At 47.7% G+C, this 25,244-nt stretch overlaps 1 protein-coding gene across 3 annotated transcripts in view; it reads right to left on the bottom strand.

The window, feature by feature from the left end:
• Window positions 1-7: 7 nt before the first annotated feature.
• The window catches only part of MDGA2 (MAM domain containing glycosylphosphatidylinositol anchor 2), a 233,286-nt gene continuing 208,049 nt past the window's right edge, over window positions 8-25,244 (bottom strand). For 2 of the 3 annotated variants that reach the window (XM_048307674.1, XM_048307677.1), the window contains 5 exons: window positions 23,196-23,351; window positions 20,903-21,061; window positions 15,604-15,734; window positions 10,444-10,549; window positions 7,863-9,939 (listed from right to left, as the gene is read on the bottom strand). In XM_048307674.1, the coding sequence (XP_048163631.1) occupies window positions 9,851-9,939; window positions 10,444-10,549; window positions 15,604-15,734; window positions 20,903-21,061; window positions 23,196-23,351 (641 nt within the window). In that variant the 3' untranslated portion in view covers window positions 7,863-9,850. Of the gene's footprint in view, window positions 1,423-7,862; window positions 9,940-10,443; window positions 10,550-15,603; window positions 15,735-20,902; window positions 21,062-23,195; window positions 23,352-25,244 lie in introns of those variants that run through there. The other variant, XM_048307676.1, reaches the window with a different exon arrangement.

Here is a 25,244-nt window from a genome sequence, read left to right on the forward strand (position 1 = left end):
AATCCCAGGCTGCTCCAAGGCCCAATGGCCAACCTGGCCTGGAACACTTCCAGGGATCCAGGGGCAAAACCTGAACCATGAACTCCCTCTCCAAGCATTTTTCCTGGCTGGACTTTTTAATGGCCACTAAATATTCCCAGGAATATTCCCTACAAACTCAGCCTCCCTAGGGAACAGGCATAAAATCCCTTAGCCAGTGCCTCATTCCCAAGAAAACCACCCCACCTCTAAATTGTTCCTGGGATCCCAACTGCCCTTCAAGCCCCTTAGAAATGGGACAAACATTCCAAGATTTATTAAAATGAAAGGCCTGAGATCCTGCAAAAATCCATTCCCAGGAGGTTGTGTAATCCTTGTTCCCTGAGGAATTAGGATGGAAATGTCAAGGATTACTGAACACAGCAAAACTACCAATTTTTGCTGCATCCCAAAGAAATTGGGATTTAGATCCCTCCTCAGAATGTCATTTTACAGCTTTTTTTTTTTTCAATTAATTTGCAGTGCATAATTAAGCGATGTCAGAGAAGCATTGTGTCATGGTGGGATTACAGGGAATAATGGGGATTAGGAAAGGCCTGGAGCCACTCCAGTAATACTTTAATCCTTGCAAATACACCCCTGGCCTCCTGGCAGGAAAAAAACCACAAGGCAACATGCCAAAAAAACCTCCAAGAGGAATCAAAAATATTCCCTAGGGAGACAAATCTGACAGTCCTGGCAGTGCTGCATCCAGGGAGCAGGAATATGTCAACTCCACAAAAATTGCCAATGGATTAGGAGCAGGAATTCACACATCCATGCATTTTACAGGCCAGGCTTGATCCCATTTTATCCCACACTGGTCCTTTTCCCACAGATAAAGTTTCCAAAAACCTGTTAAAATCTATCCCAAAGATAGATTGGATGTTACTGGTTTGGTTTGGGAGTTTCTGGGAGAACATGGCCAAAATCAAACATTTTTGCTCGGATGTTTGTGTGAACCAACTTCCACAAATCTTTATGGAATTGGGTGGGATGGGGACAGTGAGGTTCAAATCTTGGGGTGTAATCCAATTTATTTCCTGTAATTCCAAAGGGGAGGTTGGATGGGGCTTGGAGCAACCTGGGATATTGGAAGGTGTCCCTGCCCATGGGCAAGATGAGCTTTAAGGTCTTTTCCAACCCAAACCCTCAGGGATTCGATGATTCCAACAGAAACATGGATAACACGGGCTGTGTTTGTATCCATGGGATGTGCCCTTGGGTCTCTTCCAGGCCCAATGTGGAGCCAAAATCCAATTTCCAGGAGGGAAGATGGAGCAGATCAATGGGATGAAGTTCTCCACCCCGTAAGTGTCACCACTGAATATCCCCAGGATGGGATAATGGCCTGTGGAATGACTTCAGGTTCTGAGATCCAATGGGATAATGGGATTTTTTAGGCTGAAAAACAAGAGATGGAAAAGTTTCTCTTTTTTAAGCCATGAATTCCAGTGTGCTGCTGTTTGTCACCACCTGTGGAGAGCAAGACTCCTCTGGGAACTCTGAGTTTTCCCTCAGGAATCCATTTGGATGTGTGGTCACACTGACAGCTGACAGTCACCGATCCAATCAGCAAAATGATGGGAGCGTTTTCCATGGTGGAAAATCATGGAGGCCTTTTCCGTGATGGAAAAAGGCAGGAAAAACAGGAAACAAGGGAATACAGGAAAACATGACAAAGAACAAAGTGTGCTTTTATTACCATGGTCTCATTTCACCCACAGGAAAATCCTGAAGGGTTCTAGGAAGGTTTGTCCCCACACAGACCAACATGGACAGTGGCACTTTGGGGACAGGTTTGGGATCCCCAGGAACAGGACATGGAGGGACTGGAGCATGTCCAGGGACAAAAACAGAGCTGGGAAGGGGCTGGAGAGTTCCTGAGGGAGCTGGGAAAGGGGCTCAGGCTGGAGCAAAGGAGGCTCAGGGGGGACCTTGTGGCTCCGCACAAGTCCCTGACAGGAGGGGGCAGCCGGGGGGGTCGGGCTCTGCTGCCAGGGAACAGGGACAGGAGGAGAGGGAACGGCCTCAGGCTGGGCCAGGGGAGGCTTCATTTGGATACTGGGAAGAATTTCTTCGTGGAAAGGGCTGTCCAGCCCTGACACAGCTGCCCAGGGAGGTTTGAAGTCCCCATCCCTGGCAGGATTTAAAGCCCTGTGGATGTGGCACCTGGGGACAAGGGGCAGTGGTGGCCTTGGCAGTGCTGGGCAATGGTTGGACTCGATGATCCCAGAGGGCTTTTCCAACCTAAACAATTCCATGATTCTGAGATTTAGTCCCAGTAGAAGAGCAGGAAAAAACCAGGAATACCCAGGCCATGCGTGCAGCAGAGAATGGACGTCAACCGTAGAATTCCTGATGGGCAACCTCCACACTGAACGATGTATCCAACAACCATGAGAAGTTTGGGATCATCATGCAGTGATCCAGGGGTGCTGTGCTGCACGAGCCCGTTACACACAGGCTGAGATTCCCAGGAGAGCTCCATGTGCCCATCCCTCTATTCCCACACGGCACAGGAGGAGTGCTCCAAGACAAGGCACACACACATCCTCATGCAGGATGTTCTTGGTTTGCTTCCCAGGGATTAAATGGGAATTATGGAAAACCAAAGAAATGGATTTTGACCCTCAATTGTCCATGAAGCTGGAAAAATTCTCCTGGGACCAGTCAAGGGAAGGACTGGCCCCAGTAGGGAAGAGGGTGGCCCAGTCTCTTCCTGCTCTAATTAAAACCTTTCAGTACTTAGCAAGAGGTGGAGGGATAAGGAAACACATTCCTACTTTCCCAGGAGGGCAGGGACATATAGAACGAGGAATATCCCCCACCAAACCCCGTCCCTCCCCTTCATCCCGGTGGATCCCGGAGCAGAAAACATCAGAAAAGACAGAAAATACTGCTGGCAATGGAAAAGGTACCCAAAAATCCAGAGTGGTTTCTTTTTTCTTTATAAAATGTACATAAAGAACATGAAACCCTTGAGGTAAAAGTGAGAGCAGTTTGGAACTCAACCAGATACAGACTCGACAATGACCCCAAATCAATCTACAGTGGGGGTGTAGGAAAAGAAGAGAGCAAGTTTGGGTTATGTACAACAGTGGAGATCGTTGAAATGTCCTCGTTATCCTATTTACATGAAATACATCCAATTACAGGTTTTTATAGGGTATTTACAGACACAAACACTTCGTTTTTCCCCTTTGCAGTTGGAGCGTGCAGCAGATCTGAGCATTCCTGAGAAGGGGCTGAGGCTCTTTGTTCTTTCTCTCAATAATTTGTGTTTCTTCAATCTCTTTTGTGGTCGTATTCATCCAAAAATTCCAGTCGTGGTTGTTGCAGTGATCCTGGTTTTCCCTCCCACCTGTGGAAGGTGAAAGTTGCCTGCGAAACTCCAGGATCCCGAGGGATCAGCGGGAATATTTCTCCAGTTGTAGCCATGACCTTGGCAGTGAGCAAAGCTCAATATTCACTTGTCCAAGCACTCAACATTCCAGTTTCTTTCTCAATGGGGGAAAAAATCTTACAGAGACTGGAAAAGGAAGGAAATTGATTGTAAATCACCTGTCCTAGGTCCCGTAAGGTGCCATCCAACCTGAATGTGTCACACAAGGAACCAGGCGGGAGAGGCCACTTCAGGATGCACAGATCTATCCATCCCATCCATCCCATCCATCCCATCCATCCCATCCATCCAGAGGGAACACAGATGGTCCTGTTTAGGTTTTGGGTATCTGAAACCTTTCTTCTCAGGAATCTGAGATGGATTTTATCATTGTCAGGTGTTGGAACAACTGCCCAGGGCAGTGGGGGAATTCCCATCCCTGCAGGGATTTAAAGCCCTGTGGATGTGGCACTTGGGGACATGGGGCAGTGGTGGCCTTGGCAGTGCTGGGGAATGGTTGGACTCGATGTTCTTGGAGGTAATTCCTAACCTAAATGATTCCATGATTCCATCACTCCCAGTAAGTTACAAAATGTGGGAAAAGACTGATGGGTCATGGCTGAACTGGGATGAGTTTGGGAGTTTGGGGAGGGACCCTTAAGGAAGAGGGAATTTCTCCTCGCTCGAGTCTCACTATAACCCAGCTATGGAACTGTCCAAGGCCAGGTTGGACAGGGCTTGGAGCAACCTGGGATAGTGGAAGGTGTCCCTGCCCATGGAAGGGGGACGGATTTTGCTGGGATTTAAGGTCCCTTCCAACCCAAACCAGTCTGGGATTCTGGGATGTGTCGAATATAAGCTCCCCAATCTGACAGATGCAAAGGAAAACAAAATAATACTCTAATAAGGATCAGCAGGATGTACAATCCCAAATTCCCTGTGTTTGGGTTAATGATCACTCCTGGTTTTTATCATACACCAACATTCCCATGGGATTTATGGGGCAACACAGAGTCACGGGTTTAGGGAGAGGTGACAGAAGAATTCTGGACACTGCAAGTCCTGCGAATGTGGGATTGCAGGAGCTGCAGGTCCCTAAATTCCTTTGCATGAGGGATAATCCGATGGTTTCATTCCTTCCGTGCTGACTGACACCGGAATCGTGGTGGAGCACGTAAAAAGGGGAGAACATTCCTGCATGCTGCTTATTTTCCATTAAAAAAAAAAAAAAATTGATATGTAAAATTAACCTTTTTTATAGCTTTTTATAGTGTTATGGGAAAATCCAAGAATTATTCCAGATGGTTCTCAATCTCTTTATTAGCATGGAGAGGCAGGGAGTGCTTATAACTCGAAACTGGAGCTTTTTTTAATTGAACTGCTCCACAAACCCATTTTCCTGATGGATCACACACTTCTGGGGGAGGAAGAGAGTTTCAATTACCCCTCAATATATGAAAAAAACATTCCCGGCAAGTAAATTCTCCCAAAATAAAACCAGGAAAGCCTCTTCCACTCAGCATGGAAAAAATTCGGATCCTTCTGCCTGAACTGCTCCCTACAAAGGGAATTCACTGCCCTGACGAGGCAAGCAGAGAAAACAAACTTGAACAAGAAGCTGATGCTCAGCTTTGTTTAAAAGTTTGGGGATCCCAATCACCCCAAAATTGATTATTCCATTCCCATGTTGGATGCAGCAGGAATTCCAGTGCTGGATGTCAAGGAAAGCTCTAGGATCAGTGGAGGTTGGATCTCGCAGGTGGGGCTGGTAGATATTTGGGGTCTGGAAGATTCAGCTCCATCACTTTTGGGGGAACCAGAGGTTCTTCTCCCAAATTTAGAGGAAATTCCACATTCCCAAGGATTTCTGGCCTTCAAATCCTAATTGTGCATCCGTGGTGTCATTGGAATGGGTTTACTCCCTTTTAATCCATGTTTTTATCCCTCCTTCTATCCCATCCAAGATCCAGGCCAGGCTGGAGAAGAGGTGGGTTGGTAGTACGGTGAGATCCGAGCCTTTCATGATTTTGTAGGATTCAGCTTGTCCAGGGAAGCTGCTCCATCCCCGGAAGTGTTCCAGGCCACGTTGGAGGGGACGTGGAGCAGCCTGGGAGGTGTCCCTGCCATGGCAGGAGTGGGTCTGGGTGGGATTTAAGGTCCCTTCCAACCCAAACCATTCCATAATTCCATGATTCCACATTCAATGTGCTTTGTGAAAGGAAAAGGGAAGTTCTCCACTACCATCATTATCCTCCCAGATCAGCCTGAGAAAGAAATGAACAAGCCTGGAAAACTTCTCCTGTGCTCCACCCCCCTCTGCTTTGGGAACACCCAGCTAATTCCTGCAGCCATCCCATCAAACCCCGTCACTTCTCCCAGCATCCCAGCACTTCAGTTGCTGCACATTTCAGTATATGATGTCCAATTTAAGAATCCATCGGGGACATTTCCAGGTTGGATACCCTGAAACTGAATCAGAGAGGTTTCAAATTCCAGGGAACTGCCAGTTCCAACTGCCTTTGATTGCTGCTCCAACATCTTCACATCCATTTTCAGTCCAAAATGTACAATAAAATAAAAACCAAGAGTAGCAAATTCATACCTCAAATTGTTCTTCTTATCCATGGCCTGGAGTAAAATCCCATTTCCTTTTCAGTGCTTTATTTTGGGAATGGAAAGGAAGATAAAACTACTCCCACAATCAACATCGGGAACAGAAATCCATCTTTTCTTAGCACCTCCTGCACTCTAGCAGAGTAAAACGGGAACAGGCATGGGAAATACATTTCCTTTCACACAAAATCCTGGGATTTTCAGGACACACAGATTATCCTGCCCTGAAAAAGACATCTGTGGTCTTTGTCAATTGAAATTCTTTATCAAACATTCCACGGGAGTGAGGGAAAGGAAAATCCAAATAGAAAGAGGAAACATGGATTTCAGCCTGCAGTTTTAGTCTGGGATCTAACCAATGGAGCAGGATCTCCTGTTCCTTATCATCCAAATCCCTTATCACAGGCAGGACATCACAGGGCACTTCCCAAATCCTAACTTCCCAAATCCTGACTTCCCACAGAGTTCCCATCACGCTGCCACCACCAGCCCTGCGGCTGGAGCTCTGCCCTGTGCCTGGAAAATTCATCTCCAATGGGCATCCAAGGTTCGGCTTGGATTTTTGGAAGGGATGGATTCAAGGGAAAAGCAGGAATGCTTCCTGTTTTCCTTCAGCCCGGTCTATGGAAGGTGTCCCTGCCTGTGGGGTTGGAATGGGATGAGCCTGAAGGTCACTTCTGACCCAAATCTTCTGGGATTCTGTGGAAATGATTGACAGATGGCCACTCTGGCTCCCAGCAGATCCAGGCCTTCCAAAAAGAGTCCTGCCAAAAGCACCCACGGAGAAGCCTCTTGGATCACCCCTCAGTTCTGTGGCTCTCAGGAGACATCCATGGGAACATGCACGACAAGGTTTGGATCCTGAATTCCCAAACACACCAACCTCCGAAGGAAAATCTGCCTCAGGGTCTCACCATACCTGACCCGCTCCTCCATCCATTCATCCACAGAAAAAATCCAGAGCTTCCAAAGGGAAATTCGGTGATTTGTGTTTTTTAAGGGTGTCAAACCCCACAGTCCATCCAGACTCAGAGTTCCCACCACCTTCCAAACCCCACAGGCCATCAGACTCAGAATTCCCACCCTCTTCCAAACCCTATGGTCCATCCAGACTCCCACCATCTTCCAAACCCCACAGTCCATCCAGATTTGGAGCTTCCCACCATCTTCCAAATCCCATGCTCCATCAGACTCAGAGGTCCCACTTTCTTCCAAACCCCACAGTCCATTCAGACTTAGAGTTTCCAATGTCTTCCAAACCCCACAGTCCATCCAGATTTGGAGTTCCGACCATCTTCCAAACCCCATGGTCCATCAGATTCAGAGCCAGTTTTCCAAACTCCACAGTCCATCCAGATTTGGAGCTTCCCACAGTCTTCCAAACCCCATGGTCCATCCACACTCAGAGCTCCCACCATCTTCCAAACCCCACAGTCCATCCAGACTTGGAGTTCCCACTTTCTTCCAAACAGAGCAAGGTCCTGATAAACCCAAGGCTGTGGGTTCAATCCTTGTATGGACCATTCAGTTCAGATTTGGACTTGATGATCCTTGTGGGTCCCTTCCAACCCAGAATATTCTGTGATTCCAGGGATGAGCTTTAAGGTCCCTTCCAACCTAAACCATCCTGGGATTCTCTGAAAATGTCCTGACTTGGAGTTCCCACCATCTTCTGAGCACAGGGACTTAAAGACACCAAAACTGCCTGAAAACCAGGGAGCCAAGGGCATCCTGGGAACGCTCCAGCCCCCGAGCACCACCAGTATGGACCAGTATAACTCCAGCTGACACCAGTTTAGCAAGGAACGCCCTGCCAGGGCCTCAACAAACACACGCACCACGGGGCTGCCTTACCTGGAAAGAGGCTTTATTGAACAGAGCTGGAAAATTATCTCTTCAGTGGAATTACTGAATTTGCACAAACATTTCTCTACAGAATAAAAAAAATCAAGCCTTGTCATTGTTTTACTGCATCTCGTTGTGCTTTTTATACTCCTATTTGCAATTCTTATACTCATTTTTTTGTTTGTTTTCACATTTGTACTCCAATTATTTGCTAATCAGGTTTTGTTTTTAATCCTAGGGTGTCGAGAGAACACAGAATAATAATAATAATTATAATAATTATAATAATAATACTCTTCTTTAGACAAAAGTCTTTCTTTTTTTTTTTTTTTTAAAGGAAGTTAAAAGCTGAGATAATTTAAGGAAAAAGGTCTTCAAATTTCATAACCAACTGGAAGGGAACTTTACAATGCAGTGGAAAACCGGCACGTGTTCAGGTAGCTCGGACCCATTTTGTACAGCTTTTATTTTTTTTTCCTTGTAAAAGTGGATTATTTTTAAATTTTTTTCTAATTTTTTTTTTTTTTTTTTTAATTTCGCTACAATAACAAAATAATCTTTCGCCCTCTGCACCGAGTCTGGCTCCGGGGCAGAGGCAGAGCCCCCTCGGGGCGTCCGGAGCTCCGGATGTCGGGAGCCATCCCAACAGAGGGGGAGAGTAAGAAAATCATCCTGTGTTTCACAACCTTTTGCATCAAGTGTGTGTCTGAACCACCTTTGTTCCTCTGGTTGACCCACTGGAGAACCTGAAACGACGACGACGACGACAACAAAAAGTGCTGCCCCCATCGGCAGCACCAACGGGAGCTGTTTCTAATGGATAAGAAGCTGAAAGGCCATGGCTGTCTGGAAGGTCACACAACACGGATCTCATCCCAAAGGCTTTCCACAGCAGCTTAGATCCATCCATCCTTCTCCAGAAGCGGCTCCGTCTCCTTGCCTGCACACCCAGGCTCCAGAGTTTGTTTAGAAAAGAGTTTGCACAACCCACGTTTTTAGCGGTGCAAAGCTTCCGTGTTGAAATCATCGTTATTACATTTATTATATTTTTTTTCTTTTTTATATATATATGTATATATATATATTTTGTTCTTTTTTTTTTCTTTTTTTCTTTTTTGAAATCAGGCTTGTTTCATTGAAGGCACTTGGTTTCCATGGCAATTTATAAAAGACGGTGGTTTGGTTTCTTCACTTCCGTAGAGCTGATGACTCTGGTGGGGAGGGGAGAGGGATCTTCCAGCGGCCGCGAGCAAACTCCCAGTGAAGCCTGTGACAAATGTAAGCCCAGGTGGCACATCCTGGATGGGAATGCATGCAAAAGGAGACAGCACACAGTCACCAAGCAGAGCCATGAGGAATGACACGGGAATGTCTGCAAACAGCTCCGATTCCGGGTTATCCTCGAGGGGAGGTGACAGCCAAAGTAGAAAGGGCCAACATTTGTTTGACTCTACGCTAAAAACCTTCGCGAAGGGAAAATGAACGCCAGCTCTTCACGTACCCTGTTTACAGTGAGGTGTTTCTCTCTCTTTTTGTGTTTGTATTTCCTCTCTCTCTCTCTCTCCTTCCTCTTTTTTTTTGGCAGGCCATTAGGTTTCCATGGTAACAAGCAAACGATTCATTTGAAACAAAACCAGCCATGACTTTGTGCTTTGACAAGGGTTTCTAGAGCTCTTTGCCGAGAGTTCAACCAGATGATGCTGAATTCATCAGTGACCACAAAAGCACCTGAAGGTCTCTTCCTTACTTAGGCCAGATCTCGGTCTCACGCTTGGTTCTTAGTGAGTTCCACTCCCGTGACGCCTTTTCAAGTCCCCAGTGCTTTCTAAATTTTTTTTTTTTTTTAATTATTTATTTACGTATTTAGTTAACTTTCGAGTCAGTCAGTGGAGGAATCTTTGGTAGTTTGTTTGGAAATGTCCATTTTACAAAGACTCTTTCTTCATGCCAGTGCCTGGTGAATCTTTTGTAGCCTCTGCCAGGATAAGGTCACCTCTGATGACTTAAGACAGACACGAGGAGGAGGAGTGGGAGAAGTCGTATATGTACTAATGTCCCAACAGCACCTGATCGTAGATCTACAAAAAGGGGGGGGGGAAATAGAATTAAAGAGGTGCCCACACCCCCTCAGCATTGCTACAGTGCTCCAAGGTCACCTCCCAGCACAAGGGGACAAAGACAGCTCTCACCAGGTGGATAGAGCAGGAACTGGGCTGAAAATCCACCTGGCTGTGTAGTTACCTCTGTTTTAATGCACACACGGGATGGAGGGATGAAACAAAGTCCTCAGGGAATCACAGCAGTGATTTCCATGGATTTCACATTGTTTGGGCCCCCTGGACATTGTTTTGATGTTGTTTTATCTGAGTGTCTCAAATCTAGCCCAGCCTAGTGTGGAGTCACCCACTGCTCTCACCTCTGCCTCGTACCCATCCAGCATCTCCCATCTGAGCAAAGCATTCCCAAGGACAACATTCCACTTTAAACCTTCCAGCTGAACCAAAGCAGGGATTGTTCTGCTGGAAAAGATCCATTTGGGAAGCAGAAATACATGAAGCAGCTTGTGGGGAGGAGCCACTTACTGTTGGCTGGTTGGTCGGATTTCATACACTCTCCTTCCACAATGGACACATCGTCAATAGCAATGTCCCCTTCGATTCCAGGGCCACGGATCCCTTCAAAGATGAGCTGGAAAAAAGAAGCAGATCAGAGGCTGATAAGTAAAAAACATCCAGCAGAGAAGAGGGGGATAAATGAAAAATGTCCAGCAGATCAGAGGGGGATAAATAAAAAAGGTTCCGTTGCATTCGGCCCGGCGTTAACCCGTGAGGATGGGCTTGGAATACTCTACAAACACTTTTGAGGCGGAAAAAACTATTCAGTGGGTTTGGAATGCTCTTCAGACACTTCTGGGGTGAGAAAAACCAGTTTAGTGGGTTTGGAATGTTGTTTCCCAGGGTGGGAAAACCAATTCAGCCGAGTTCTCATCAACGTGAGGGTGGACAAGGAGGGGTGTGAGCTTTGAGGGCTTTTCCTTTCCGGAGTGAGCTGGAAATCATCCTCAGTCGTCACCTGGTGTGTCCAGAGCAGCTCCACCGCTGTGGGCTGTGCTTGTGTGAGGACAACGTTCCTGGAGCAAGGAGCAGGATTGGATGGAATCAAAGATTTAAGGAGATTGGAGGTGTTTTTCCCAGAAATTCCTGCCACCTGAAGAGGCACAGCTTGAGGAATGTGTTGAAGGACTGAGCATCCCCTTGAGCACAGACTCCATGAAAACACTCAGGAGCAAGAGAAATTCCAAGGAAAACAGAGGTTTCTGGCAAAGAGCAGGATTCAATGGAATTAAAGCTTTAAGGAGATTTTCCCCCAGAATTCCTGCCACCTGAAGTGAGTGGCAGAGGCCCAGCTTGAGGAATGTATTGAAGGACTGAGCATCCACCTGAGCACAGATTCCATGAAAACACTCAGGAGCCAGAGAAATTCCATGGAAAACTGAGATTTCTGGCTCTTGGACGTGGCCCAACCAGTCCCTCCCATCCCATTGTCCACACTGGGATCCCTCACCTGCACCTGGTGGATGGGACAGGACCTGTCCCCTGCATCCTTCTCCGGGCCCAAAGCTTGGGAGAAACCTGCCAGGATCCAGGCTGGTGTCTCTGCATCCATAACTCAAAGTTATTGTTATCTCACGGGCTCAGGAAGGGAATTCCTTTGGTTTGGAGGCCACAGGGATCTCCTTGGTGGATTTTAACCTCCAAGATCTCCTGCTGGGGCAGGAATTGTTGGCGGGACAGCCCCATGTCTCTCCTACCCCTCTTTTAAACAGAAACCAGTACCAAAAAAACCCCCACTTTTCTTAAAATTAAGACATTTGCAAATAACCTAATTCGGTATTGTGGAAGTAAATTCCATGCTAGGATCTGTTTTTCCCAACATGTGGGTTTAGAAGCTTAGATTCCATCTAGGAATGTTTTTTCAGAGGAATTGGGTTGCGTTTTGGCATTTTAGTTCTATTTAAGAGGAGCTTTAACCTCTGTAGAGTGGCTGACTGGGATTTTAAGGTCCTGCTCATAATTTTCTCTCCAATATTCCTTGCCTGACACCAAACTGCTGGAAAAGGAAATCGTGCCTGCATCGTGAGAGGAAAACATCTCCTCCCCCAAAATCCAGCCCCAGCTCGTTGGCAGCAGGCACAACACCCATCAGTGGAGTTGAAAGTCCAATTTTCCCTGACAATGGAAAACAATTTCCAGCCTAAAGGGCTCTGTCCAAACACAACAGGCGGCGTTTAATTAAAAGCTGCATTTGGCAGCAGCTCCAGTAGCCCTCAGAGAGGGGTTGCTCCACACTCAGAACAAATCAGAGCACAAGAGTTGACAGGGCACGGAGCAGAACCCAACCGGCAGCTCCCAGGGATGGGCAGGAGGTGCCAATCGAGCAGAATTCCCTATCAGTATCCCCCAAAAAAAGCCAACCCCATTGTGGTTTTGCAAAGCTGTTGTTACAAATACTGCATCCAGCTGGAGAAAAGGGGGGTTCTGTGTACAGAAAAGCCACCCTGCTCTTAATGGAATGGAATTCTGACCCTAAAAAGCCAGTCCTGAGTGGTTTTGGGAGATTCAGCTTCTGCCTCATCCCTGGCAGTGTCCAAGGCCAGGTCGGACGAGGCTTGGAGCACCCTGGGATATGGAAAGTGTCCCTGCTTATGGCAGGAGGGGAACAAGGTGGTTTTTAAGTCCCTTCCAGCCCAAAGCAGTCTGGGATTCTTGGATTTTTCCACAGGATTTCAGGCAGATTTTTATCCTCCCCCACGTGCCCCTCCCACCCCTTCTTCCTTTCCCTGCCAGGCACTTGGGGAGTCCCAGGACAATCCCACCAGGTGGGCAGGTGCAGGAGGGGTTTCAGGGTGTCATTAATAACCCTAAAATTGGGGAGCTGAGAGGTTTCAGTTCGGTGCACGTTGACCTGCAAAAGGGGTTAAAATCCTGCTGGAGACTGGGCCAACTGGGACAAACTGGTCTCTCACATTCCCCCTGTCAAGGACACCTCCAGCCTAAAAATTGGGAATATTCCCTTTTGGATGGGTGAGTGGAAGCGCTGAGATCACCCAAACATGGAGAGAAATCCTAAAGTAACTCCACAATAGTTTTGTGATTTGGGATTGGGAATCCTGCAGGGCCAAGGGCTGCAAGCCTGGATGTTCCCAGCCCATCCTGCTGCTGTTGGAGTTCTTTGGACACAAAGTGACCAGATCTGGGTGGGCTGAGCCCATCTGGGGCTCAGACAGCGACGGGGTGGCACTGACCCAACAGGAGGGACCAGGACCTGCTGATACCAATCCTTTGGGATAAATCCTGGAGTTTTTATTTGGATACTGCAATATTTAGATCCTAAAGTAGCGATAAATCTAATCCCAATCATCCACACCATTGCCATGTCCTACTGCTCAAACCTGAACTAAAATTGACATTTCCTGGATGACAGAACCAACGTTTCCCCCTGGTTTTGAGGCTCTTTATTTTTGGGGGGTTCATTTCTTACAAATATTGAATATCTGAATATCTGAGCCGGATTTGTGGAATATTTTTGAGATTTAAGGCACTGCAGTGCTCCCAGTTCTCCAAGACAAGAGCTTTGTTCTATATCACAGGGACTGACAAGGTATAAAATCTTTTCCCCCTATAAATTACCCTATAAAAAGTTTTAATTTCCTTGTCACTGCCATGTTTTACTGCAAAGATTCCCTTCACTTCCCTCTCCTTAAATTTAATGGGGAGCTTTATATTCCTTCCTACTTACACTCCTAAATGGAAAATGAAATTTGCTTTGATGCAAGAGATGCTAAAAAAAAGGAATTTAGGGCTCTGAGTGCTCTGACATTTATTTGCTAAATTTGGTCAGTGCTTTGCATTTATTTTATGCTGAAACCTTTAAACACAACAATGGAAAAGGTGAAAAACAGCCAAGGAGAGGATCTTCCCTTTGGACTCTCCCTCCCCTACTCCCCGGGATTGCTGCTGCCAAATCCTTTCCATTTCCCTGCCCAAATGTCTGATTCTTCCCTGATTTTCTAAAGCCCTTCCCAGGTCTCCAAAACCCCCTCAGATCCCTCAAATCCATCTTGTCCCTCCCTTTCCCAGGCCATTTTTTATGTTCAGATATTAAAACATGTCTTTGTCGTTCACTCTTCAGAGTTCTTGGATTTTTCCCAACTTCACCAATGAAAAACTCAACCACTCTGATCTTTTCTGTGCTTGGTCCAGGGTTCCTCAGCTCTGCTCTCCCTCTTCTCCCCGTTCCTGACACTTTGCTCCCATCAAACATCCCAGAATCCCAGCCTGGCAGGGACACCTCCCACTGTCCCAGGCTGCTCCCAGCCCCAATGTCCAGCCTGGCCTTGGGCACTGCCAGGGATCCAGGGGCAGCCCCAGCTGCTCTGGCAATTCCAGCCCAGCCCCTCCCCACCCTCCCAGCCAGCAATTCCCAATTCCCAATCTCCCATCCAGCCCTGCCCTCTGGCACTGGGAAGCCATTCCCTGGCTCCTGTCCCTCCAGGCCTTGTCCCCAGTCCCTCTGCAGCTCTCCTGGAGCCCCTTTAGGCCCTGCAAGGGGCTCTGAGCTCTCCTGGATCCTCCCCTTCTCCAGGTGAACATTCCCAGCTCTCTCTCCTGTCACACTGTACTTCACATATCCCTCTCCCTCAATTTTCCTCTAATTCCCATCCTTGCAGTTGCTCTGCAATCCCATGGACCAAACCATTTCTCTCCTGTCAATGCCTCTCATGCATGGAAATAAAAACCAAGGATGAGGAATTCCCTGAAAATAAAGGAAGCGAAACCCAATGTGAATTTCTAGGAGAGCAGTTTGGATTTGCACTGAAGGAATCTTCCAAGGCCAGGTTGGACAGGGCTTGGAGCAGCCTGGGATAGGGGAAGGTGTCCCTGCCCATGGCAGGGGGTTAACGGGATGGGATTTAATGGGATGGGATTCAATGGGATGGGATTTAATGGGATGGGATTCAAGGTCACTTCAGACCCAAACTGGTCTGTGACTCTTTCTCCCAAAAATACATTTTCTCCCCCAGGGGCCTGGAGGTGACAGAGCTCTCAGAGGAGAACCCTGCACTCCGGGCACGGCTTGTGACTCCCACGTTCCATCACCACATTCCCAGCCTTGCTTACAGCAGGACCTGCTGGCAGCAGCAGCTGCTTTTTGGGGATGGTTCCGACTTCAAACAGCTCCCAGAGTGCCTGAGAACTTCCTCTAAAGGTGCCTCAGCCCCTCCCTGTCAACCCCAGCAGGAAATGTGTGAAAAACCTGTCACAACCCCGCTGTGTCTCATGCTCCCAGCAAACACTCCCAGATCTTTCCTTTTCCCGCAGAAAATCCACGTATTTCCAAAAACCTCCAACACAGGGGCCCTCAATCACTTCTCCCAGCGAGGAATTTTATATCCCACTTGCTAATCTGAAATCACAACCTGCTGGAATCACTGCCCGCATCTTTTGGATTACATTTTATTCAGGATTAACCCCCCATGGATAATTCCAAATCCCATTGGATTCTTTAGGAAGCAGGAAGGTGTTTTGAGTTCAAGCATTATTAAGCTCCGTGGTGCCCAAGGAGAGCGATTATCTGTCCGTGTGCAGCTTCCAGAGCTGTGAAATCCCATAGAAAAGGGTCAGTGTTCCCAGTCCACCTCCTAGCCCCGAATTCCCGGTTCTTGGAGGTGCCAGCCTTACCTGGAATGAGGTGGGGGGGTTGATGTTCACCCGGGCTTGGTTCCAGTGCTGTCCCTTGTTCCCACTCGAAGACCACAAGGGGTTTTCTATGGCAGTCTGACCTTTGAGCCGCAGGTAAACGTTCAAACTTCCTGGAAAAGAGGAGGAGAACTGGAGTTGGGAAGGCTCTGCCTGGAGCAGGGATGCTGGGCTGGCTGCAGCACCCTCCTCACCCATCTTTCCATGGATCTGAGCAGGTGTGGAACTTCCTCGGCATGAATTCAAAAGCTTTGCAATTCAGGAATGCTGGGAACTGGTGATGGGAAACTCCCAGCGGAGGGGAACTGGGCACCCATCCTGCAGCTCAGGAAAGGCACGAGAATTCCAGGGAAAACAGGCAAAAAGGAATTTTCTGTGCTTTGGAGCAAGAAATTGACATTTAAACCTCCTTATCCAGGGAGAAATCAGCAATTTGGTTGCTTTATGCTGAATTCTTGCTTAAAACCATCCAGCTTTCCTCTGCCCATTGTTGAAGCCTTGGAGTGCCCTAGAGCCTGGCAGATCCATCTCAGAGAGAGATGTGACACCCTTGGGAATATTTCTGTAGGACAGCAGCATCCTCTGAGTTAAAATAATCTCCAAAATCCCTCCCCATGCAGGAAAACCCCACAGAGCTGCACCTTTCCCCACCAGTAGGCAACTGGTGCCAGCACAGACATTTTTGACACCAGGGTCACCTGCAGGCATGAACAGAATGAGACTCTTGGTGCACCAAAAAAACCCCAAATTTCATTTATCTGGGTTCATGAATTCACAGAATTTGGGGGTTTTGGTCCTGTTTGCCACCGTGGTTGCCTGTGGATGCGTGGGGCAGTGGGGCCTCCTTGTGCTCTGGAAATTCAATGTGTTTCTCTTAATCTGAGACATTCAGACAGCTACGTTCCCACAGGAGCAGCGTTTTTTGGGATGTTTGGCACAGCAGATCCCACAAATGACTTTTCCAAGGGAAGCTCTCAGATCTGAGGCAGCTGCACCTGCTGAGGAGAAGTCCTTATTTCCAGCAAAAGCCAAACGTGGAGCTTTGGAAAACATCAGGCTGGACATTCAATGGAGCAGGAAACATTCTCCTGATGGCTCCTTCACCAGGGTGACCGGAATGGGATCATCCATCTTCCCTGGAGGAGCTGGGAAGGGAGCCCTCCTCCCACTGCAGCAATCCCGCCTGGAGTGCAGGGAATGGGCACAAAGGGATCTGCTGAGGAAAGTCTGGCTCTGCCTCCACACAAAGCAGAGAAAGACCTAAAAGCCGAGAGGGATTGCAAAGGGATTCCTTTAGCCCAGCCCAGGTGCATGGAGCAGGGCTGGGAATGCTGTTAGGACTCATCCCTCCTCCAAATATATTTCTATTTCTATATTTATATTTACATTTCTATTATCTATATTTATATTTATATCATTGTAATGTTATATTGTAATATTATGTTGTATTATTATGGAATCATGGAATGGTTTGGGATGGAAGGGACCTTAAATCCCATCCCATTCCACCCCTCCCATGGGCAGGGACACCTCCCACTGTCCCAGGCTGCTCCAAGCCCCAATGTCCAGCCTGGCCTTGGGCACTTCCAGTGATGAAGCTCAAACTGAATCTTCCAAAAATGCTCAGGATTGGCCTTACAGGGCATGGATCAGGATGGGCTTTAAGGTCCCTTCCAACCCCAACCATTGTGGGATTCCATGAAGTGACTAGCAGGAGGCAAAAGCAGTGGCCAGGAGTAAAAACTGGGAATGAAGGAATAAAGTTCCGTTTCTCCTGCCAGGAGAGCACGGGATGCTCTGGGATCATCTCTGCCATCTCGGCCCTTCAGCTTTCACGCTCTGCTCTCACAGCGGGTTCTGCTTCCCCCTTTTTTTTTTTTGGGATGGCTCTCTCATGGCAGGAAAAATTATTGCTCTTGGAGCATCAATTGGAAATGTCCCATTTTGGGGTGTGGATGGAAAAATGGGAAGTATGGATTGTTGGAATGGGTGGTGACAGCTCTAATGGATGTACAAATTCCTTTTGTTTCAGCCCTGGAACACAGAAAAGACAGAGACTCTTCATCTTCCTCTTCCTAACAACAGCTCCTTGTCTGCTTCAAATCAAGGAATGGGAATTCCTATTTCTCTTATTTTAGGGATAATCCACCTCTCCTTTGGATCCACAGCTGGTTTCTCCGGCAGCCAGCACTCCCCGAGGGAGCTCTGGGATCTGTCAGGAATTACAATCCCACTTGTGAGCAGGAGCTGCGTGTTCCAGGTGAAGAAAGCCCTTCTCTTCCCAAATCCCACTGCCATGGAATGGGATGGGATAACCCTGCTTATCTCCTGGATGAACGCCGGGGATGATCTCAGTGATGAGCTCAGCTCTGCACTCTACTCCCTGCGAAGATTCCCAAGGACCTCTCCTTATCTCCAGGGAAATTTCAGCCCCCTCTCCACGGAATCCCAAGTTCTGACCAGCAGGCACAGAAGCTGAGCTGGATAAACTGGGAAGGGGTTTTAATTATTTAAAATAGGAATATTCTCCTATGGATACCACTGGGATCCCTCAGTTTTAGGAGTGGAGGATGAAGCATCATCTCCCTTAAACCCCAAGACCAATCCACACCAGGAACAGAGCATGATTCCAGCATCACATCCCATTTTCTTAGGGATCTTTCCAAACATTATTGGAAGTGTAGAAGCAATTGGATGAGCACTGAAATTCTTTTGGAAACAAAGTGCTTCGTCCCTGAGAGATGGGAATAACAGCCCTGGTACTGCTTGGGATTCTTCTGGATCCTACAGCACAGGGATCATAAATGAGATATTGGGAACTGGGAATTGCTGGCTGGGAGGGTGGGGAGGGGCTGGGCTGGAATTGCCAGAGCAGCTGGGGCTGCCCCTGGATCCCTGGCAGTGCCCAAGGCCAGGCTGGACATTGGGGCTGGGAGCAGCCTGGGACAGTGGGAGGTGTGGGGTGGGATGAGATGGGATTTAAGATCCTTCTAACCCGAAACATTCCGGGATTCCGTGGTGTTTGGAGCTCAGTCAGCAGCTCCAACCCTGCTGTGGTGGATAAATCCATGAGCTGGGAATGCCTCCTAATCCAAGAGCTGCCCTGACTGGCAGGATTCATTCCCAAAGGGGGATAGGAAGCACCTCTCCACATTGGCAGCAAATTCCAAAGCCCCGGTGAGGGGTCAAGGCTTGTGACAGCTGGTGATAAAACAGTTAATCTGTCCCAGCAATGGGATTTGGAATTATCCACGGGGGATTAAGCCTTCATAAAATGTAATTCCGAAAAAATCTCTATCACCAATTAAACATTTCCCACGGAATGGCCGGGGTTGGAGACACCTCTGGAGCTCATCCCGTCCAAAGCGTGGCTTAATTAAAGCAGGTGCTTAGGACCAGATACCACTGGATTTGGGAATCTCCAAGGACAGGGATTTCCCAACTTTCCTGAGCAACCTGTGCCGGTGTTTGACTCTTTTCAGCTAAAAAAAAATGTAGTTTTACGTTTAAATGGAATTGTCCCCACTTTAATTTACTCCCATTGTCCCTTGTCCTGTCCCTGAGCATCCCCGAGCTTCCTCACACTCTTCATCCAGGAATTTTTCCAAGGGATAAGACCCCCCTGAGCCTTTCCAAGGCCAGGTTGGACAGGGCTTGGAGCACCCTGGGATAGTGGAAGGTGTCCCTGCCCATGGCAGGGGTTGGAATGGGATGAGTTTAAGGTCCCTTCCCACCCAAACCAGTCTGAGATTTTGGGATTCTATAAAAGAATGGAATTTTGAACATTGGCTAAAATGATGGGAGTTGCAGTTTTTAAAAACTAAGGAACCAAAGTGATACTGAGCAATTTGGGATTTTTACAACTCATGTCCATATTCCCAGGAATAAATCCAGTGGAATTCTGGTCGCTGATCACCACTGTCACCCGGGGTCAGATCCCTCCTTGCCTTGACAATTCAAGGATTTCCACAGGGAAAGGGGGATCCCAGCAAAAATCTAAGGATAGACGCTTGCTCAAGAGGAAATCGAGGAAAAAAAACCCAAATCCCACAGATTTTGGACAGACCTCAGTGTCTGTTTTTCTTTACGTTATCCCAAAAGACCTTTACACTCCAAATATGTATCAGGAATTCCAGAAACCCTTTTGGCCCTCAATGTTTGTAATTCGTTCTTCATAACGCCCCATAAATAAACGACCAGAATATGAATAAATGTTGCAATTTCTGTATTTTCTCTCAGCATGGAGTGGCTGAATCCCTTCTTTCCAATAAAAATCCTAGCTCCTGCTGCAGCACAGAGCCAGGAGAATTCCAACCTGGGGCTGCATCCACCTTCCTGCAGCACTAAAAAACCTGAGTGCACTTGTCTGCTCTGCTTAAAATCCGAGCTCTGCCTGAGGGCAGGGGGAGCTTGGACAAAGCAACCACCAGAATTCCCTGGGAGGATGAGTTTGCCCTTGAAACAGAGATAAAAATACATCAAATCAGGTCACTCTGACACTGGAAAACCTCTTGGCAAGCTGGGAGCACCAAGAACCCCACAAAAGACTTCCAAAAATTGGCTTTTTGTTGTTTGGACTTTTGTATTTTTCCACTTTTTTTTTTTTTTTTTTCCATGCCACAGAAAGAAATTAAACCTGGGTGTTGGAAGAGCCAGGACTAAAAATAGACTGGTAGGTACCCTTTGAAAATCCACATTCCTGCAGCTTTGGAGCAAATTTGCCATGACTTTTCCACAGGAAACACCTGGGGAATGCTGCTGCTCCCTGCCTGATTCTGAATCCAGTCAGGAATGCCTGAAGCACTCACAGATACCCCTTGAAAATCCACATTCCTGCAGAGTGGGAGCAAATTCTCCATGACTTTTCCATGGAAAATACCTGGGGAATGCTGCTGCTCCCTGCCTGATCCTGATTCCGGTCAGGAATTCCTAAAACATCCCATTAAAAGCAGGAAAAATCCATGTTAACATCAACTTTTCTCTTTCCAGGCTCTAAAATTCCCATTCAAATCAACGGGATTCCCATTCGATTCCCTGCTCCAAATCTCACGCGTGCAGGAAACACTTCCCAGCCGTAAGAGGGAAATTCCTCCTTCCTACAAATTCCTGATTAGTGGAAAACAGAATTTTGCCACAATTTAGATGCTCTCAAGCTCCTCCCTGGATTACAACAGGCCCTCGGAGGGGCTGGCACTGCTCCCATGCTTTGCCTTCAAACAAGAGGAAGTTTTTCCAGCTATTTTTCCCAAAGGAAAGGACCGGGACATTGGCTTTCTCTCACCTATGTGCTGTCCATACATGTGATAGTAGAAGCTGAAGCAATAGGCCGTGTTGGTGGCTCCATAGGGATTTTTGGGAGCAACACTGAAAATGGGACTGACAAGTCTGGCCTTCTCCCCCTCCAGCCTGGGCCGGGACGTCTCGATGTACATGTAAAAACCTGGAAAAATCCAAAGGGAAACCATTGGCATGAGGCCCTCAACACCCAAAACAGAAGGAAATTCTTGGGATGAGGTTCTCAACACCCAGCACAGATGGAAATCCAACACAGAAGGAAATCCAACACAGATTGAAATTCTTGGGATGAGGTTCTCAACACCCAGCACAGATGGAAATCCCTAGGATGAAGTTCTCAACACCCAACACAGAAGGAAATCCTCGGGATGAGGCCTTCAACACCCAGCACAGAAGGAAATCCTTGGGATGAGGCCCTCAACACCCAACACAGAAGGAAAACTTCGGGATGAGGCCCTCAACACCCAACACAGAAGGAAAACTTCCGGATGAGGTTCTCAACACCCAACACAGATGGAAATCCTCGGGATGAGGTTCTCAACAGCCAGCACAGATGGAAATCCTCAGGATGAGGTTCTCAACACCCGACACAGAAGGAAATTCAGGAACACACTGGGATCATCCTGATAAAGTTTTCACTTCCATCTCCCACCACGGCATTTCTGGGAGTCATTTTTTCCTGCATGAAGCCCCCGAGTTTCCAAAAGCTGCCCCAAAGCCGTGTTTTCCCTGAAAACTAAAATCCAGGCAGCAAGACAGTGCTGGAAGACACCTCCGAACTGATGAACCTTTGCACAAAATCAGAGTGGGTTCAGCCTTCAGTCCTGAGGGTGGAATTTGTCCCTAGAAACACGACTTGTGAAATAAAAGGGAAAATGCCATGATGGGAACCTTTCAAGGATTGTTTTCACCTGGCCGTGTCAATCTCAAAGAAGACAATGTCCATTTATTCCATTCCTGGACCATGCCAACCACAGAGATATTATTTAATTAATCCAACCACATGAATGTGGTGTAGGAGAAATTTTTTCCCCTTTGGAAGTGCACACAATAAAATAGCGGGAGCTGCTGCAGGTCTCAATAAATTCAGCTCAATGTGTCGGACTTTTCAAATGCAAATCCACGCGGCAGTCGGGAGCACACGGTAACGGGGACAGCAGATTGAAAATTGCACATTTGAACAATAGCCAGAGCAAAAATGGAGCAAAGACCACCTCGCTGGGACAGGCTGAGAGAGCCCAAGGTAGAATTTAAATGACAGAAAGCAGGAGAATATTTTAAGGTGAGCCAGGTTTCCCCACTGGACTTTAATGTGAAGGGAATCTCTTTGAAAATGGCATAATAAAAACGAGGCAAGGTGGGAAATGGCACCATCAGAGGCTGTGCTTCGGGACCAGTCACTCCTCAGCACTGGCAATTCCTTCTAGGAGACCTTGAAGGATCTTGGTATGAACTTAGAGCCCCTTGCAGGGCCTCAAGGGGCTCCAGGAGAGCTGGAGAGGGACTGGGGACAAGGCCTGGAGGGACAGGAGCCAGGGAATGGCTTCCCAGTGCCAGAGGGCAGGGCTGGATGGGAGATTGGGAATTGGGAATTGCTGGCTGGGAGGGTGGGGAGGGGCTGGGCTGGAATTGCCAGAGCAGCTGGGGCTGCCCCTGGATCCCTGGCAGTGCCCAAGGCCAGGCTGGACATTGGGGCTGGGAGCAGCCTGGGACAGTGGGAGGTGTCTCTGCCCAGAGCAGGGGGTGGGACAAGGAAGTTTTAAGGTCCCTTCCAACCCAAACCAGTCTGGAATTCTGGGATCGTCTGCATTTAAACTCCAGGACCAGGGTGAGAAGGAGCCTGAGATGTCATTGCCTTGGGTGACACAGGATCAGGGGCAGTAGTGGGGCCTTCCGAGGGACATGGACTGTATCTGCTGTTTCTCAAACCTCCCCAGAGAAGAACTCCAGTTTTCTGGGAACAGCTTCCCAGTGCCAGAGGGCAGGGATGGATGGGATATTGGGAAGGAATTGCTGGCTGGGAGGGTGGGGAGGGGCTGGGCTGGAATTGCCAGAGCAGCTGGGGCTGCCCCTGGATCCCTGGCAGTGCCCAAGGCCAGGCTGGACATTGGGGCTGGGAGCAGCCTGGCACAGTGGGAGGTGTCCCTGCCATGGCACGGACAAGATGAATTTAAATCCTTTCCAGCCCCAATCAGTCTGGGATTCCATGACCAGGAAGTGGCTGAACTGCCTGTCCTGGCCAGTTCCTTTATCCCAAATTCCTCACTGCTGGATCTTACCCTCCTTGGAGCCGGTGCGATCGGCGTTGGGCCCCGTGTTCGGGGTGTACTTCGTGTCCCTCGTGGCAGTGCTTTGTTTTGTCCAGTCAAAGTTGTCTGTGTCATCTTGAGTGAACAGGCAAATGTTCCCATCCTCAAAGCCACAGTGGAACTCTCCTGCCGAAACGAAGAACAGCAATTCAGCGGGCCGAGTTTTCCATCCAATCCTTATTTTTCAAATTCTTTGTAAATCATACACAGTTTTCTTTTGCAGTGAGCTCAATGAAAAAATAAATCAGGGTCATCAATTTGTGCTGGTGCTACTTGAAATGATATTTAAAACTTTTTGTAGAGCTCCTCCTCATGTATTCAGATTTCTACAGCTGCTTTTAGAGGTGTTGTCTCTTCTTACCTTTCTAAAAAGCTGGGAAGAACAGAAGCATGTCCATAAATGATGAAATATGGGGAAAAAAAGTGGGAAGTGGATTGATGTGGTTTAGGGATAAGAGACAGCAGCTTTTCAAATTGTAAACATTATCTCCAAGTGGCATGTCCTAATTTATCCTTAATTTCAATAGGGATGGGAAAGGGAGAACTGGATAAAACGAGGCAAAGGAGCTTCAGGATAGACACGAAGGAAATCTTTAAAAATCAGGATATTGCAGCACATGGAGGGATTGCCAGGAAGAGCATTGAGTCCCCACCACTGGATCATCATAACAAATTCCTGGGAGGAATATCTGAATCCATATGGGAAGGAGAGGTGACAGTATCATGTCCTGGACACATCTCCTGGATTTTCACTGAGATTTTTGTGATATACTTGAGGTCAGGTGGTGAAAGTGTTAGAATAAATAATAAATATTTCCAAGGACCCCAGAGGAGATTCCTGGGATCCTCTCTCCTGCATGGAATTGTGAGAGCCCAGTGATCCCAGTGATCTGATCTGTTGGGTTATGATGGAATAAGAAATTCCTCCCATAATTTAAGAACCAAACCAAATCCAAGCTCGGTGGTTCAGTTCTCACTCAGAGCAAAACAAGGCTCCGTGGAGTCGATGCCATGAAGATTTTTTGCCTTTTCTTTTATACCCCTGTTATACCTTTTTACAACCTCTGTATTCTCAGTGCTTTTTGCCTCCATTCTTGGACTTTTTTGTTCAGCCAGGAGATTCAACATCTCAGAAGCTTCGTAGCTGGGGATCAGTGTGCCCCAGAGCCCAAGGTCCTCTCCAGAACACATTCTGTAACCTGAGATAGAACCATCCAGGGGAAGGCTCCTTGGGGAGGGGGCTCACTCGAGCCTCTCATTGGGGAATCTTTGATAGATCTGCTAATTAGTAACACCTCTAATGTGATACCAGATCTTTGGGGGTGCATTGTGGTGTGCATTGGGGCGCATTCCACCTGGGCGTGTGCACCTAAGGATCCTTAAAATAAATACCAAGGTAAAATCCCTTTTCCCCTTCTAACCGTGTCTGACTCTTGATTTTAAGACTAGGAAAAGGCATCAGAGTAAAACATGTAAAAGCTGAATTTCACTGCATGAACAATTCCCGCTGAGTTGACTCTTCCAGTGATTTATCTGAGGAGAGAAGGAAATCTCCCTTCTCCAGGGAGAAGGCAGCTGCCTGCACACGGTGTCAGCCCGGGCTGGGCTTGCAGGGGTGAAATTTGTATTCATCGGTAGGAGAAACTCAAACCCTCGGTGTCGGGGGATTGATCATCCCTGTTAAACAGAGAAGGTGGATAAATGTTTGCAGGTTTGGGGTTTTGGGGAACTCTAAATCCACTTAAGCCACTGGAGCTTCCCTGTTAATCAGTGAGGAGAGAGGGACCTGGAGCTTAGCGCTGCAACACTCAGGTGATGCTGCAGGCTCAGAAGTAAGCTTGGAAAATTCACTTCAAACCACAGGAGGCACTAGGAGGGATTTCCAAATATTCCTGGTTCTCCTCCTGCCTGTCCAAAGAACAACACAAGGCCAAAGAGGTCCTGAGGGGATCAGGGAGAGCATTTCCAGCAGGTCAGGGGGTGATCCTCCCCCTCTGCTCAGCCCTGGGCACCTCTGGG

The sequence above is a fragment of the Corvus hawaiiensis genome, chromosome 6, assembly GCF_020740725.1.
Source record: "Corvus hawaiiensis isolate bCorHaw1 chromosome 6, bCorHaw1.pri.cur, whole genome shotgun sequence".
In the NCBI taxonomy this organism is placed as follows: domain Eukaryota; kingdom Metazoa; phylum Chordata; class Aves; order Passeriformes; family Corvidae; genus Corvus; species Corvus hawaiiensis.